General features: G+C 43.5%; 1 protein-coding gene across 2 annotated transcripts; it reads right to left on the bottom strand.

Annotated features, from left to right (window-relative positions):
• Positions 1–2: 2 nt before the first annotated feature.
• Positions 3–4,644, bottom strand: LOC311136722 (stanniocalcin-2-like). 2 transcript variants are annotated; one of them, XM_084170983.1, is made up of 4 exons: positions 4,316–4,644; positions 3,169–3,308; positions 2,519–2,730; positions 3–2,372 (listed from the first exon to the last, which is right to left on the bottom strand). In XM_084170983.1, exons 1-4 carry the CDS (start codon positions 4,494–4,496, stop codon positions 2,012–2,014), a joined length of 894 nt encoding a protein of 297 aa, XP_084027109.1. In that variant the 5' UTR covers positions 4,497–4,644; the 3' UTR covers positions 3–2,011. The 2 variants fall into 2 exon arrangements, with proteins under 2 accessions (XP_084027109.1, XP_084027108.1); XM_084170982.1 differs by having other exon boundaries at positions 3,169–3,311; positions 4,316–4,643.
• Between the last annotated feature and the right edge of the window lie 11,751 nt (positions 4,645–16,395).

Genomic DNA, 16,395 nt, shown 5'->3' with positions numbered 1-16,395 from the left:
AACCAACTAGTAGCATTTTATTCAATTGCTTATAAAATGATTGCAATCAATGCACTATCATTATTATAAAATTGCAACAAAGTATCAAATGTTTAATGTCCAAAAGTACAAAATAACTCATGAAACAAGCGATTTGTATAAAATGGTAGTTTGCTTGTATCAAGGCCTAATGTCATGCGTAGCTTAAGAAAAGCATTCAAAATAAATAAAAAAGGTTTAAATACTTAAAATACAGACATTGAATCAGAGTACAAACAAACTTCATAAGAAATAAGTTGCCTTTTCAAGTACAGACCTTCATTTTCCGGTAGGTAATAAGAGTACGGGAAGGAAATCATCCACTTCATTATATGTAGGTGGATAGTACTGACACACAAGTTGTGTTGAGGGCAGTTGATGCTCTTCCTACACATGTACAACTGGACATACCGAAGAAAATCCATATCATACAAGCCAACTGTACAAAATGAGTGTAAAACTGAATGTGCGAGATAGCTGAGTGTCCGTTGTATTCATACCAGTTCAATGTCCTCTGAATGTGTCCATCATAAAACATGTCGAGCTGGCATGGCTGGTGAGGGGTGAGGTAGGTTCCTTGGAGTACTAATGATGAAGTTAGAACAATCATTCATGATGTACTGTAGCTAGCTATTTGCATCAAAAGCTAGTATAAAGTTGAACTGTCAGTGGCAAAATGTTCTGACAAGACACTGTAGTCATCCTGTGACAAACACTTTGTTGAAAAATACATTATAGTAGACCGTATTTGAGACATACATATTATCAAAGACCTCAGTGAGAATAGTCTAAGGCCCACAACAATATTCTAACCAATAAGTTATGATGGGTCTCATTGTTTGGTAATGAGACATGAGGTTTCCTGATGTTTGCCTTTCTGAGTGAACATGCATAACCATGTTGCAGAGTTGTTACTGTTGTGAGATTTGTTATGAGCTTTCCTGATTGTGGTAGGCCACTTGTTCATGGAGTTGATACTTGTAATTAGTAATCATGCACAATGCATCATATGTGCCAGAGATGGACTTCTCTTGACAGAGTTGATGTGCAATTACTGAGTTGAAAGAATGTAAGCCTGTCTTAGACGTACAAATGAAAATAATCCTTGTGCGGTTCATGTTTGTGCTGCAAATCAAACTAGAAAAATGTTTCCGCAGAAACGTTGAGTGCTTGCAAAAACACTAATCTCTATACAAGCATTTTTTTTAGGTAGTGATGGTAGTATAAATTGGTAAAGCAAATGCAGTATTTAAAACTATTTTACAGAACGTAAAGCATAGTATCACAATAAAGATAAATTATATTTACCTCATCTTCTGGATACCTAGAAATCTATGACCTGGAGTCAGCCATCCAAAATGTGGGTGTTTAAGTATATTAGGAAATTGTCTCTTAAAACTCTTAAAAGTTATAAATCGTAGTATCTAGAAAATCGATAGCTCACTGTCTCAATACATTGAGTGTGTACCAAGTTAGTGTCTAGCTAAAACTAGAATATTGCAGACACAATTTTGAGAAGAAATGGAAAACAACTTCCAACCTTCTGCAAGAGTCCTTGCTATTACAAGCACTCTTAAGTCTTTACTGAACTAATATTGATAATTGGATCTGTATAAAATGTTTATACTGTAAATTGGATATACCCATTCTTTACTTTTAAAAGGAATCCAATTAAATTAATGCTATTTTACAATACAATATTTTGCATTGCACCTGTAATTAAAACAATCAAAAGGAACTACTACTACTACTACTACTGAAAAACAAGTGCATGGCCTCAAATCTACATTTGACCACATATACCCTGTCACCTTTCCAATTTAGGAGAGTATGAATGGAGGAGCATGGTACAGGGCCGTTACTCTTCCTTTCTGTCCTTGTTTGTAACCACACTGAGATCATCAGTAGTAGGGCTGTTTGAGGGGAAAGGGGGTTAGAGGTTAGGGGCTGCTCTGTTGCATGTGTACATGCTAAAGACCTTGCACTCAGTGTTTCACCCCTGGACGGCGGTATTGGGTTCTCGACTGGCCACAGCGAGCCCAGGGTCTGTGGCGTTGTCCAGGGGCTCCTGACTGAGACTCACAGAGGGGTGGAGGCTCCCCCTGTCTAGCTGGCTTGTCTTGGGTTTCTCCTGTTCAGTGGCTGGGAGGAAGAGCTGTCCAGCAGGGGGCAGCGTGTTCCTTCCCTGCAGAGAGGCAGGAGGGACGGTGATGTGTTGGGGGTGGGAGCACAGGCTCAGGCTGCCACACAGGGCCCCCCAGTTCTGCTCACACTGCATCCTCACTCTCTGTGTCATGGCTGTCCTCACCTCCTCACCACAACCCAGCAGGATGTTCACCAGCTCCACATGAGGCCTGAGATTGGAGGAAGTGGAGGAGGACCAATTATATTTCTGAATGCAGACTACTACAGTAATTGAATTTCGGATCATGTGGAGTCTGGACTCTGGAAACATACTACACTGAGTTTAGTATGACATGGAAAAAGGCCTCATGCTCACCCTTTGGGGAAGAGGTCCTGGAAGTGGATCATCTCCACCATGACGTTGATGTTCTCCTGGACGGCGGAACAAAGGTTGTGTTTGACGTAGCACTCTCTCTGCAGCTGGAACACCATCTCCTTCACCGCCAGGCACTTCCTGCTCACACAGCTGAACCGGTGCCTCAGGCCGTGGGCCATGCACTTCAGGGCATCCTTGATGAAGGACTTCCCCTACAGAGTTCAACATAACAGCTGACACATCAGCTTAGGGCTGGCACAATAATTGTATAATCGTGTAACCTACAATTGTGGACAAAAACAGTTGTCATAATCGTTATAATACATTTTATTTTAGGAGGGGGGATTCAACTTTATTTTCAAGTAGCAGTTTTTCATTTTTACATGAAGATGGTAAAGTTGGTAATCATTTTACAAGCAGATAGGAGAACCCTTTGTTAAAGGTAGAGCCCTTTTTGGTCCAGGTAGAACCCTTTTGGGTTCCATGTAGAACCCTTTCTACAGCGGGTTCTACATGGAACCTAAAAGTTTTTTTCTTTTGGAACCCCTTTTTCTAAGAGTGGAGAGCATTTGTGGAATAGAGATACTGGCACTCTATGACAGCAGCACACTCCAGAAGGGTAGATCATAGGTATAGGAGAAGTGGAATACCTGGGAGTCAAATTTGCCGGCGTTGTGCAGAAATGTCATGCAGATCTCATGTAAGCCTCGTATTTCACAGGAGTTGTTGTTGAAGCACTCGAACATGCCACAGCCCACATCCCCAGCATTCACCAGACAGTGCTGGATCTCTGCTGATGTTGAGGGAGGGAACAGGTTACTTAACATGAGGGTGACACGAGGGAGGGAAGCATGTTAGTGGTCTCTTCAGAGGGGAACACTATTGGGGAACAATAGCTTTTTAATAATAATGCAACAGTCAATCTTGTGTCAATGTGCTGGTTCCTAGGGGATGATTGAAAAGTCCTCCAAATCCCACTGTTGCTTTTTCAGTAAAGAATGATCCTGTTATGAAATATACAGCCAACTGTGGAGATGAACCATTTTAAATCTATGTGATCCTTAGTAGCCAACTAAGCAAATACTTGTACAATTGCTTAAGAAATTGCAATATTATAGGGTTAGACCAGTGTTGTCAGGACTTGTCCTGTTCGTTCTGCTGCCCTAGAGGAGACAAAAAAAATGCATCCCTCCTATACCCCGCATAAACAAAAAACCACTGTTAATGACTAGGCACATGGAACGCTAGGACCATGATTTGCGAGTTTTTCACATTCCCGCGATCCTGCGTCCATGTGGCATTGCATTGATGATTGATTACATAAACCCAGGGCATTAAAAAAAGTTGTTGTTGTCAACATAATCCCGGTGGTGTGTGGCTGCGCCGGGGGGTTAGAACACTTTGCTGTCAGAGCTTGTGTTGGCATTTGAACCGGAATGTGCTAGGATAAGAGTTGGCCACTAGGAGCATTGAATTACAGTGAAGTGACAGAACTAGAGATCTCTGCGTACCTGCGTAGGACGACACTATAAAACCAAATTCGACCACAGGTCATTTCGGGGTCATAATTTTGTAAAAACTTTTTAATCCACAATGAAATAGTTTTATGTGGAATAGGCTAAGTGACCTAAGAAAACCTAAGCTAAAGTCACAAGGACATTTTGCAGACCATTTTATGACAACGTGTGTGAAACTCAGAAATAAAGCAGGGAATTTATTAGACTTTATCTGGTGAATGTATAATCCACATTCCTTTTCAGACATACAAGTATGAGGCAGTAACTATAGTCTACATACCTGTGTTTTGCAGTGAGAGTCGTCTTTTCTGCTGGTTCAATTGTTTCTCTTGAGGGGTTTCGTGAAGTTTGTTTGGATCTGTCGCCTTTACTTGCTGAAAGGCTATACAAAGAAAGACCGCTAAAGAAAATTTAAGTAGCATCTCCATTCGCACTATTAAACTCCAAAAAGAAAATAACATTTTGAAATTATTATTTTTTTGTATTAAATTAAACTACATGGATAACTTTCTAGTAGAGACGTGAATGGAAACGCGCATTAGTTTCGAGAGAGTATCGCGGGGGGATGGATGCTGCCTATATTTCCCTCAACTCTTGTGTCAGTTCTGATGAAGGAGCTAAACAGGTGCTGTCATTCGTGGCTGCCGACCAATCACATGTCAGGCATCCACGGCCAAAGTTTAAATGGCGTGCGTTCAATAAAAGTTTGCCATACTGTACTAAAGAATTGGAAGTATTGAAGTCAAAGGCTGTAATACATTTCATATTACAACAACGCAGTGATGAATTAATATAATAATGGTTTTTAATTATTCTATGTAAGACTACAAAGTAAGGGTAGGTTTTTCTTTATGTTCAGCTTCCGAGTTGTTGGTTATATACATGGAGTGTAGTAATTACTGCTGTTGAGGTGGCATTTGAAAAGTACAGAATAAAATGTTGAAATGTAGTTTCTTGAAAAGAGTGTGCATGCACATACAAATGGATAACAAAGGTTTATGGACTACTAGGACAAATAATATTGCCATTGCCTGAATGTATCAGGTGGTACAGGAAGAAAATGTCCCTTACCCCCAAAGAACCTAAGCACATGGTAAGAATGGTAAGTCAGTTACACTGAACTGATTGGATTATCACATCTAGCCTCAATTAACCAGGCAGCTAATGGGGGTGAGAGAATGTCAGTGTGCCGTGACAGCCAGTTTGGCGGTAGGCAGCTGCAAAGTAGTAGCCTTCATGAGGGACATGCTGGAGGGATCCGTTTTTCAATACCCCAGAAAAATGTCACTGTAGAAGTCATTTAGTTTTGAGTCTTTAAAGGAGACATAGTCATTGAGGGGGTGTGTACTGTGAAGTGGTGCTATTCAAAATAGTTGAGTGAAAGTCAGGAGCCTTAGTTCCCATAGCCCGGGCAGTGATTTGCGGGAAACATCCTGCTGTCATGCCTCAAGGTTACAACTGCATGAGAGGCATAGTACATACCATGGGAAAAAAGAATGTGTCAAAGTGGCTTATAGTGCCAAAGGAACATGAGGTGAGAGAGAATCTGATGCCTTTACCAGGGCTCAGTGCCAAGCCAAACATATCCCCTGTCATCCTTATGTTACCACTGTGTGTCAGAGGCACACTTCAGGAGGCCATCAGCGTGTGCTGAAACTTGACTAATGTGGATAATATGCCACAATGAAGGTAAATCACAGCCTCCTTGTGTACTCAGAGCAAGCAACCGAGATATACAGTGCCTTCAGAAGGTATTCACACCCCTTGACTTTTTCCACATTTTGTTGTGTTATAAAGTGAGATTAAAATGGATTTACACCAACAAAAATACTCTGTCAGTGGCAGAAAAATTCTAACATGTGTAGTTATTGTTCTGCTGAAAGGTGAATTAATCTCCCAGTATCTGGTGGAAAGCAGACTGAACCAGGTTTTCCTCTAGGATTTTGCCTGTGCTTAGCTGCATTCCGTTTTATTTTTTTATCCTGAAAAACGCCCCAGTCCTTAACAATTACAAGCATACCCATAACATGATTTAGCCACCACTATGCTTGAAAATATGGCGAATGGTACTCGGTAATGAGTTGTATTGGATTTGCCCCAAACATAACACTTTGTATTCAGGACAAAAAGTTAATTGCTTTGCAATTTTTCTTGCAGTATTAATTTAGTGCCTTGTTGCAAACAGGGTGCATGTTTTGGGTATATTTTTATTCTGTACAGGCTTCCTTCTTTTCACTCTGTCAATTAGGTTAGTATTGTGGAGTAACTACAATGTTGTTGATCCATCCTCAGTTTTCTCCTATCACAGCCATTAAACTGTTTTAATGTCACCATTGGCCTCATGGTGAAATCCCTGAGCAGTTTCCTTATTTTCCGGCAACTGAGTTTCTGTATCTTTGTAGTGACTGGGTGTATTGATACACCATCCAAAGTGTAATTAATAACTTCACCATGCTGAAAGGGATATTCAATATCTGCTTTTTTTTAACCTGTCTATCAATAGGTGCCCCTCTTTCTGAGGCATTGGAAAACCTTTCTGGTATTTGTGATTGCATCTATGTTTGAAATGCACTGCTCCACTGAGGGACCTTACAGATAATTGTATGTGTGGGTGTACAGAGATGAGGTAGTAATTCAAAAATCATGTTAAACACTATTATTGTACACAGTGCAATCTTATTATGTGTTGTTAAGCAAATGTTTACTAATTACCTTATTTAGGCTTGCCATAACAAAGGGGTTGAATACTTATTGACTCAAAACATTTCAGCTTTTTATTATTTTTATTAATTAGGAACATTTTCTAAAAAATATAATTCCACTTTGACATCATAGGGTATTGTGTGTAGAGGCCAGTGACACATAAAATCTAAATCTATGTCAAGGGGTGTGAATATTTTCTGAAAGCACTGTACCTTGGTCCTCTGTAGCTCAGCTGGTAGAGCACGGCGCTTGTTATGCCAAGGTAGTGGGTTCGATCCCCGGGACCACCCATACACAAAAAAAAATGTATGCACGCATGACTGTAAGTCGCTTTGGATAAAAGCGTCTGCTAAATGGCATATTATTATTATTATTATTATTATTACCTTACTTGAGTGACAACTCATTCTCTTCTGGTACAGTTTAGAAATGTGTATATACAGTATATACTGAACAGAAATATAAAGGCAACATGTAAAGTGCTGGTCCCATGTTTCATGAGCTGAAATAAAAGATCCCAGAAATGTTCCATATGCACAAAAAGCTTATTTCTCTCAAATGTTGTGCACAAATTTGTCTACATCCCTGTTAGTGAGAATTTATCCTTTGCCAAGATAATCCATCCACCTGACAGGTGTGGCATATCAATAAGCTGATTAAACAGCAGGAGCATTACACAGGTGCACCTTGTGCTGGGGACTATAAAAGGCCACTCTAAAATGTGCAGTTTTGTCACACAACACAATGCCACAGATGACTCAAGTTTTGAGGGAGTGTGCAATTGGCATGCTGACTGCAGGAATGTTCACCAGAGCTGTTGCCAGATAATTTAATGTTAATTTCTCTACCATAAGCCACCTCCAACGTTGTTTTAGAGAATTTGGCAGTAAGTCCAACCGGCCTCTCAACCGTAGACCACTTGTAACCACGCCAGCCCAGGACCTCCACATCCGGCTTCTTCACCTGCGGGATCGTCTGAGACCAGCCACCCGGACAGCTGATGAAACTGTGGGTTTGCACAACCGAAGAATTTCTGCACAAACTGTCAGAAACCGTCTCAGGGAAGCTCATCTGTGTGCTCGTCGTCCTCACCAGGGTCTTGACCTGACAGCTGAAAATGTCCCAGTTCTTCCATGGCCTGCATACTCACCAGAAATGTCACCCATTGAGCATGTTTAGGAGGCTCTGGATCGATGTGTACGACAGCGTGTTCCAGTTCCCGCCAATATTCAGCATCTTTGCACAGCCATTGAAGAGGAGTGGGACAACATTCAACAGGCCACAATCAACAGCTTGATCAACTCTATGCGAAGGAGATGTCATGCTGCACGTGGCAAATGGTGGTCACTGCAGATACTGACTGGTTTTCTGATACACGTCCCTACCTTTTTTTTAAAGGTATCTGTGACCAACACCAGATGCATATCTCTGTTCCCAGTCGTGAAATCCATAGATTAGGGCCTACTGACTGATTTCCTTACATGAACTGTAACTCAGTAAAATCGTTGCGTTTATATTTTTACATTCAGCAGACGCTTTCATCCAAAGCGACATAGTCATGCATGCATACATTTTAAGTATGGGTGGTCCCGGGAATCGAACCCACTATCCTGGCACTGCAAGCACCATGGTCTACCAGCTACTGAAGACCACAGAAATGCCCACAACCAACACCATCAACTGAGACGTCATAGATACATTTCAAAACAAATTTGTCTTTGCTTTCAGTAGAAAGGTGCTTAATATAAGATTATATTTAATTATTATTACTGGAAATCAGGGGGGGGGGGTCAAACCTAGGTCTGGTTGCAATGCTGACCCAACCCAGGCTAGCACCGTCCATCCATCTAACTGATATAGGATCTGCACTTGTTAACAGGGTCACACATAGATCGCTGGGTCATACTACCCCCGTCTCCCAGGAAACACAGCCATCTGCCTCCATTGCACCACTACTCCCAGAAGAATCAACTACACCCATCTGTAAGCAAACAGGTGGAACGTATCCTTTTTGTGCAGCGCCAGATGTGTTAACTTTTCAGAGGCACCGGCACCTCAATTTACAAAGAAGAAAGCTAATCGTTGCCCAAGCCGTTCAGTCTTGGATGATCAATTACCTGAGGCAGTGGGGAGAGGTTTCCTATTACTCAAGTGATTCAGTATGCTCCTGTCAAAACCGCAGCTGAAATATTAGCCTGGTGGTCAGAGAAGGTGGAGGTCAGGGGAAGGTCACACAGAGAATAGAGTAGGACAAGCTGATGACATCAACACTGACCTCATCCAAATATAATTCTTGAAAAATGGAAGGGGGGATGGATTCCAAGAACCAGGAGAACTAAGTTAAATGGTATGGTGAATCACAAAGTGTTCTGTCAAATATTGCATATATTTAGGTTCCACATCATCCTGCATCCGTCATCCTATAATTGTGTAGAATAGATATTATAATAGTCCCCTGAGCCATAAAGTAGTTGGCCTGTGTTTGTTTTGAGAAGTCCAATTGGCTTAGTTAATATCATTAGCATTACTCCCAGCAGCCTGATAAGGAGAGGGGGGGGGGGTCTGAGGTTTATAAAGCATATCATTCACGGCTGTGTACTGTGGTCTGGGAATAATGATATACTTCCCTCAGTAATAACTGGGCCCTTGAGATGGCCCCAGTGTTTAGTTAGGCTAATATTCATGTTACAGAATGGGGGAGATCCAGTAATGGGATAAAATGAGAAGCTATCTGTCTCCCAGCAGAAGGCAAGTTCAGCAATGGGTTTCACCCTCTGTCCAAAGATGTATGTTCCTCCATGGCCAAATATGGTCAAATGTTATGGTGCTCTTACTTTATGGCCCTCTGAAATGGCTGTAAATGGTTTAGGGTTGAAAGAATTTCGCAAGCTGACTACGCAACTCCAGTTAAACCCAATTGAATTCATTCCCTCGATAGCGCGGGTGCTGAATGTTTAGGCTGTTGAATATACAGATATTTACTTTATCAACAACAGCTCAAGTGTTTACATAGCATAGACATATCACTCTCTAAAATGCTTTCCTTAGTGAAAGTGTTCAGTGCCCTGACGGCGCCAGGAGCATAAGTGACACTGAAGAACAGTCAAATAGGGACATACAGTGCATTCTGAAAGTATTCAGACCTGTTGACTTTTTCCACATTTGTTACGTTTCAGCCTTATTCAAAAATTGATTAAATAATTGTTTTTCTCATCAATCTACACACAATACCCCATAATGACGAAGCGAAAACAGGTTTTGCAAATGTATTAAAAATAAAAAAACTGAAATACGTTATTTACATAAGTATTCAGACCCTTTGCTATGAGACTCGAAATTGAGCTCAAGTGCATCCTGTTTCCATTGATCATCCTTGAGATGTTTCTACAACTTGATTGGAGTCCACCTGTGGTAAATTCAATTGATTGGACATGATTTGGAAAGGCACACACCTGTATATAAAAGGTCCCAAGGTTGACAATGCATGGCAGAGCAAAAACCAAGCCATGAGGTCGAAGGAATTGTCCATAGAGCTCCGAGACAGGATTTTGTCGAGGCACAGATCTGGGGAAGGGTAGCAAAAAATGTCTGCAGCATTGAAGGTCCCCAAGAACACAGTGGCCTCCATCATTCTTAAATGGAAGAAGTTTGGAACCACCAAGACTCTTCCTAGAGCTGGCCGCCCATCCAAACTGAGCAATCGGGGGAGAAGGGCCTTGGTCAGTGAGGTGACCAAGAACCCAATGGTCACTCTGACAGAGCTCTAGAGTTCCTCTGTGGAGATGGGAGAACCTTCCAGAAGGACAACCATCTCTGAAGCGCTCCACCAATCAGGCCTTTATGGTAGAGTGGCCATACGGAAGCCACTCCTCAGTAAAAGGCACATGACAGCCCGCTTGGAGTTTGCCAAAAGGTACCTAAACAAGATTATCTGGTCTGATGAAACCAAGATTGAACTCGTTGGCCTGAATGACAAGCGTCACGTCTGGAGGAAACCTGGCACCATCCCTATGGTGAAGCATGGTGGTGGGAGCATCATGCTGTGCAGATGTTTTTCAGCGGCAGCGACTGGGAGACTAGTCAGGATCGAGGGAAAGATGAACGGCGCAAAGTACAAAGAGTGTTGATGAAAACCTGCTCCAGAGCGCTCAGGACCTCAGACTGGGGCGAAGGTTCACCTTCCAACAGGACAATGACCCTAAGCACACAGCCAAGACAACGCAGGAGTAGCTTCGGGACAATTCTCTGAATGTCCTTGAGTGGCCCAGCCAGAGCCTGGACTTGAACCCGATCGAAAATCACTGGAGAGACCTGAAAATAGCTGTGCAGTGACACTCCCCATTCAACCTGACAGAGCTTGAGAGGATCTGTGGAGAAGAATGGGAGAAATACAGGTGTGCCAAGCTTGTAGCGTCATACCCAAGAAGACTTGAGGCTGTAATCACTGCCAAAGGTGCTTTAACAAAGTACTGAGTAAAGGGTCTGAATACTTATGTAAATATGACATTTCAGTTTTTTTTTTACATTGGCAAACATTTCTAAAAAGCTGTTTTTGCTTTTTCATTATGGGGTATTACGTGTAGATTGATATATACTTTTTTTGTTTTGTTTTTTTTCTTCATAAAAAAAAAAAGGTTGTAACGTAACAAAATTTGGAAAAAGTAAAGGGGTCTGAATACTTTCCGAATGCACTGTATCTACTGCATGTCAGGCAGGGGTGATGGTAACCAACCATGAAGTGGACCACAAGGACCACATAATTATAGCTATGCGTAGTCATGGAATGAGGTTGGTTGTTCCTTACTTTGAGACAATAGAACCCTACAATCGATGAGTTATGAGCTGGGAGTAGGAAGAATACAATGTTTGGTTTAACGTTCTAAAGTGAAGAGCCCAAATTGACCATGTTGATGGATTATTACTACCCTAGTGTTCTGTTTTTCCAAGATCGCTGCTTGAAATCAGGGGATTTTTATCCAAAGTGTTGAAAGAGAGAATATCCGAAACCTCTGGTTTTGCTCAGCCACAGTTTTTCCCCCCAATAATACTTCTCTGTGTGCAATCATGATTGTGAAATAGTCCAATTACATTTTTCCCATATGCAGGTAACCGATACAGGGATACTGGCCGTACTCTGTTGTTCAGTAGTAAATGCATACTGTTTACCCAAAGAATGTGACAACTACTGTGGTCCTCAAAACAGTCTACAGCATATGTCTCTTGTGTAATACCAATACCACCACATGTAAAACCCATGTAACCACTCTGGAGTCAGATTTAACTAAATGACTTCATGAAAACAGTTGTCATCAATAAAAGTGGCTATTGCTGACTGATGGAAGGTATTGAATAGCCTGCTTTTCCAGACTCACGCACATATCCTCATTAGCTGTGACAACACAAATGACATAGGATGAATATTGGTGAAGCACATTTACTGACAGGTTATAACTCATTTTACACCCCAAATTACTATATGATCCATAAATTGGTGCCACTGTATGTTAAGTGATTGTTGTAAAGTCTAGTGTTGACAGCGTGGTTAAGGGGGCGGTGTTCTCTGGGTGTGCTGTGGGTGTGCTGCTCTCAGGCAGCGGGCCTAATGGAGCCGGTCTCGGGTCTCTGGTGGCAGCAGATGCTGACTCTGCAAAGTGAATCTGAACCGTCGGAGGTAAGTGACGATAGTCTCAGCCTCCTACGTCAGGGCACATTTAACAGGCCCTGCATGCTGCCAAGAAATGGAGCAGGCTTCTCAGGAGGGTAGTACGTTTGGGTTCAGGAGGGTTGCTGCTGCTGTTCAAATAAACACCCTTTACCAGGCTGAGAAAAGAGAGTGCAGGCTACAGGGCCAAGCAGGCCTTGCCCTGGGACCAACACAGGGCCGGACTACCGCATTTGGGCCCCCAAATGCGGTAGTCCTACACATTTGAACACATCTTCTGTTTAGTATCATAATGCTATTCTACAGATTTACTCACAAGTCTATGAGAAAATGTTGCAGTTTTAAAGCAAGTTTCCTGCTATTCTACACATTTTGTCATGAGGCTGAGAATTCTGCAGTTAAGGCACATTTCCTGTAATTCTACACTTTTTGCCATGGGTCAGAGATAAAAATGTGCTATTTTATAGCTCATCTCATCCTATTGTTCACATTTTGCCATGAGGCTTAGAGAAAATGTTGCAGTTTTTTAAAGCTAATTTCCTGCAATTCTACACATTTTGTTATCATACACTACATGACCAAAAGTATGTGGACACCTGCTTGTCGAACATCTCATTCCAAGATCATGGGCATTAATAGGGAGTGGGTCCCCCCTTTCCTGCTATAACAGCCTCCACTCTTCTGGGAAGGCTTCCCAATAGATGTTGGAATATTGCTGCGGGGACTTGCTTCCATTCAGCCACAAGAGCATTAGTGAGGTCGGGAACTGATGTTGGGCGATTAGGCCTGGCTCGCAGTTGGCGTTCCAATTCATCCCAAAGGTTTTCAATGGAGTTGAGGTCAGGGCTCTGTGCAGACCAGTCAAGTTCTTCCACACCGATCTCGACAAACCATTTCTGTATGGACCTCGCTTTGTGCACGGGGGCATTGTCATGCTGAAACCTGAAAGGACCTTCCCGAAACTGTTGCTAAAAAGTTGGAAGCACAGAATCATTGTAAGTTGTAGTGTTTATATTTACCTTCATTGGAACTAAGGGGCCTAGCCCAAACCATGAAAGCCCCAGACCATTATTCCTCCTCCATCAAACTTTACAGTTGGCACTATGCATTGGGGCAGGTAGCATTCTCCTGGCATCCTCCAAACCCAGATTTGTCCGTTGGACTGCCAGATGGTGAAGCGTGATTCATCACTCCAGAGAACGCGTTTCCACTGCTCCAGAGTCCAATGGTGGCGAGCTTTACACCACTCCAGCCGATGTTTGGCATTGAGCATGGTGATCTTAGGCTTGTGTGCGGCTGCTCGGTCATGGAAACCCATTTCATGAAGCTCCCGACGAGCAGTTCTTGTGCTGACATTGCTTCCAGAGGCAGTTTTGAACTCGTTAGTGAGTGTTACAACTGAGAACAGACAATGTTTACGCGCAATGCACTTCTGCACTCGGTTGTCCCGTTCTGTGAGCTTGTGTGCCCTACCACTTTGCGGCTGAGCCGTTGTTGCTCCTAGACATTTCCATTTCACAATAACAGCACTTACAGTTGACCGGGGCAGCTCTAGCAGGGCAGAAATTTGACGAACTGACTTTTTGGAAAGGTGGCTTCCTATGACGGTGCCACTTTGAAAGTCACTTAGCTCTTCAGTAAGGCCATTCTACTGCAAATGTTTGTCTATGGAGATTGCATGGTTGTGTGCTCGATTTTATACACGTCAGCAACGGGTGCTCGATTTTATACACCTGTCAGCAACAGGTGTGGCTGAAATAGCCGAATCCACTAATTTGAAGGGTTGTCCAAATACTTATGTATGTATGTATATATAGTGTATGTGCAGGGTCACAAAGCCAAGCTTTGGCACACACATCCATAGTCTCACATCACCTCTCTGAGTTGGGACTAACAATTAACTTGGAAAAGAGTTCTCTGGTCCTGACACTGGACACTCAAACCATGCGAGCAACAGTCTCTCCAGAAAGAGTGGTATCTTTGACAAATTGAAAAAACAGGTGACAGTGCTAGAAAGCCAGAGGCTCCTAGGCCTCCGAGCTGCTGCAGTCCATGTTGTACCATTGGGCTTGCTCCACATGTGGCCAACACAGCGCTGGTACAACAGACACAAAAGGGACAAACAAGCAATACAATGGTGGCGCCTAGCACTTCAAACTCCCAGTGGAGTTCTCCTAGGCCCAGTTCACAACCGGGTGACTTTGACCACAGAGCCTCCCTACAGGGATGGGGAGCAGTCTTGAACCAGTCAGGGGTCCATGTTGTATGGTCAGCACCATGGACAACGGCTCACATCAACATACTGGAGCTCAAGGTGGTTCATCTTGCACTCCAGCACTTACTCCCAATATTGAGAAGACAACATGCACTGATATGGACAGACAACACAACCGTGGTTGAACACATCAACCGTCAGGGCGGACTAAGGTCAATGGGACTACACCAGGTAGCAAGGGCACTACTGCTTTTGGCAAACAGACACCTTACATCCTTCAGAGCAATACACCTGCTGGGGGTGGAGAATCAGGCAGCAGACCTTATCTCCAGAGGAGGCCCTCTTCCTCTGTAGTGGAGATGATCTGGGCGCGATTCGGAATGGACATCGCCGATCTGTTTGCATCGCAAGATTCAACTCATTGTCCTATGCAGTTCTCCATACAGGGTCCAGCAGGCCCACTTGGGGCGATGCCCTATCACACAGATGGCCAAGGGGGCTGCTGTATGCGTTTCCACCAATTCCCTTGCTCCCTGAGGTCTTGAGGAAGCATCACTGGTTTTCAGACCTTGTTCAGCTGACAACCTCCCAACCATGGGAACTCCCTCTTCGCGCGGACCTCATGTCACAAGCGAACGGCAAGCTTTGGCACCCCAAACCAGCATACTGAAGTTGTGGATGTGGCCCCTGAACGTGACCGCCTTGTTGCAGGGTTGTTCTCTTTGGTAATTGATACAATTCAGGGAGCCAAGGCATCCTCTACGCGAACCCTGTATTCCTACAAGTGGAATGTGTTCAGGAAGTGGTGTGCCGGCCATGCAGAATCGCCATCTTCCTGCCCAATTTCTGTCATTTTGACTTTCCTCCAGGAGCTTATGGTTGCAGGGAAGTCCCCATCTACATTGAAAGTGTGTACGGCAGCCATCTCTATGGGTCATGACCAGGTTGCGGTTGCACCACCAGGGGCACACCCTCTAGTATTGCAATTCATGAAAGGAGCCAGCAGGCTATGCCCCCCAAGACTCCTTCAGTACCCTCATGGGAGTTAGATGTTGTCCTACGATCACTTATTAGCCCACCATTTGAGCCCCTGTCTTCACTGGAGCTATGGGAGCTCTCAGTCAGGACTGCCGTTCTATTGGCTATTGTTTCAGCCAAGCGTGTTGGAGAATTACATGCGCTTTCTACCCATCCTTCATGCCTCACTTTAGCAGAAGATGGCTCTAAGGCAGTGCTTTGGCCAAATCCAACATTCTTACCTAAGGTCCTTTCATCATCACATGCTAACCAGCCCTTAATCCTAGCGGCATTTCACCCGCCTCCCCACTCCTCACAGGAGAGTCGTGAGGTTCATACACTTTGCCCTGTTAGGTCATTGAGTGCCTACTTTGTTGTAACAAGAACTATTCGTCAAACAGAACAGCTTTTTGTGTGTTATGGGGAGCTGTCTCGAAGCAGAGGCTGGCACATTGGATTACAGTCACAGGGTGCATAACCTGTTTTTGTGAATGATCCTCCTGGACCTTGTCACAGTTTAGTAAGCCCAAGGGCAGTATGATCATGTGCAGCGCGCCATGATGACATCACAGGGTCCCAGTGGAGTAGTGCCACACAGACATGGTGGTCTCCGGTCTCCTCCCCCTGGCCCTGGGTGATTTGACGATGGGAGGGGGAGCTGTTGTTTTGTTTTTGGAGGGGGTGAAGAGGTCTCGTGTGTGTGTGCGTGTGTGCGTGTGTGGGGGTGGGTTTACACATAGTGGGCCCATGTTTGGACTAGTGA

This window comes from Coregonus lavaretus, assembly GCF_964263955.1.
Source record: "Coregonus lavaretus genome assembly, chromosome: 10".
NCBI lineage: Eukaryota > Metazoa > Chordata > Actinopteri > Salmoniformes > Salmonidae > Coregonus > Coregonus lavaretus.
This window is presented reverse-complemented; position numbering and strand designations above follow the sequence as displayed.

Excerpts from the sequence above, each read along its gene's own strand:
- LOC311136722 (XM_084170982.1), bottom strand. The coding sequence starts at position 4,496 with ATGTTATTTTCTTTTTGGAGTTTAATAGTGCGAATGGAGATGCTACTT. Across the intron at positions 2,731-3,168 it reads CCGGCAAATTTGACTCCCAG|GGGAAGTCCTTCATCAAGGA; the intron begins GTATTCCACTTC and ends TGAACTCTGTAG. Across the intron at positions 2,373-2,518 it reads CAGGACCTCTTCCCCAAAGG|GCCTCATGTGGAGCTGGTGA; the intron begins GTGAGCATGAGG and ends CTCCAATCTCAG.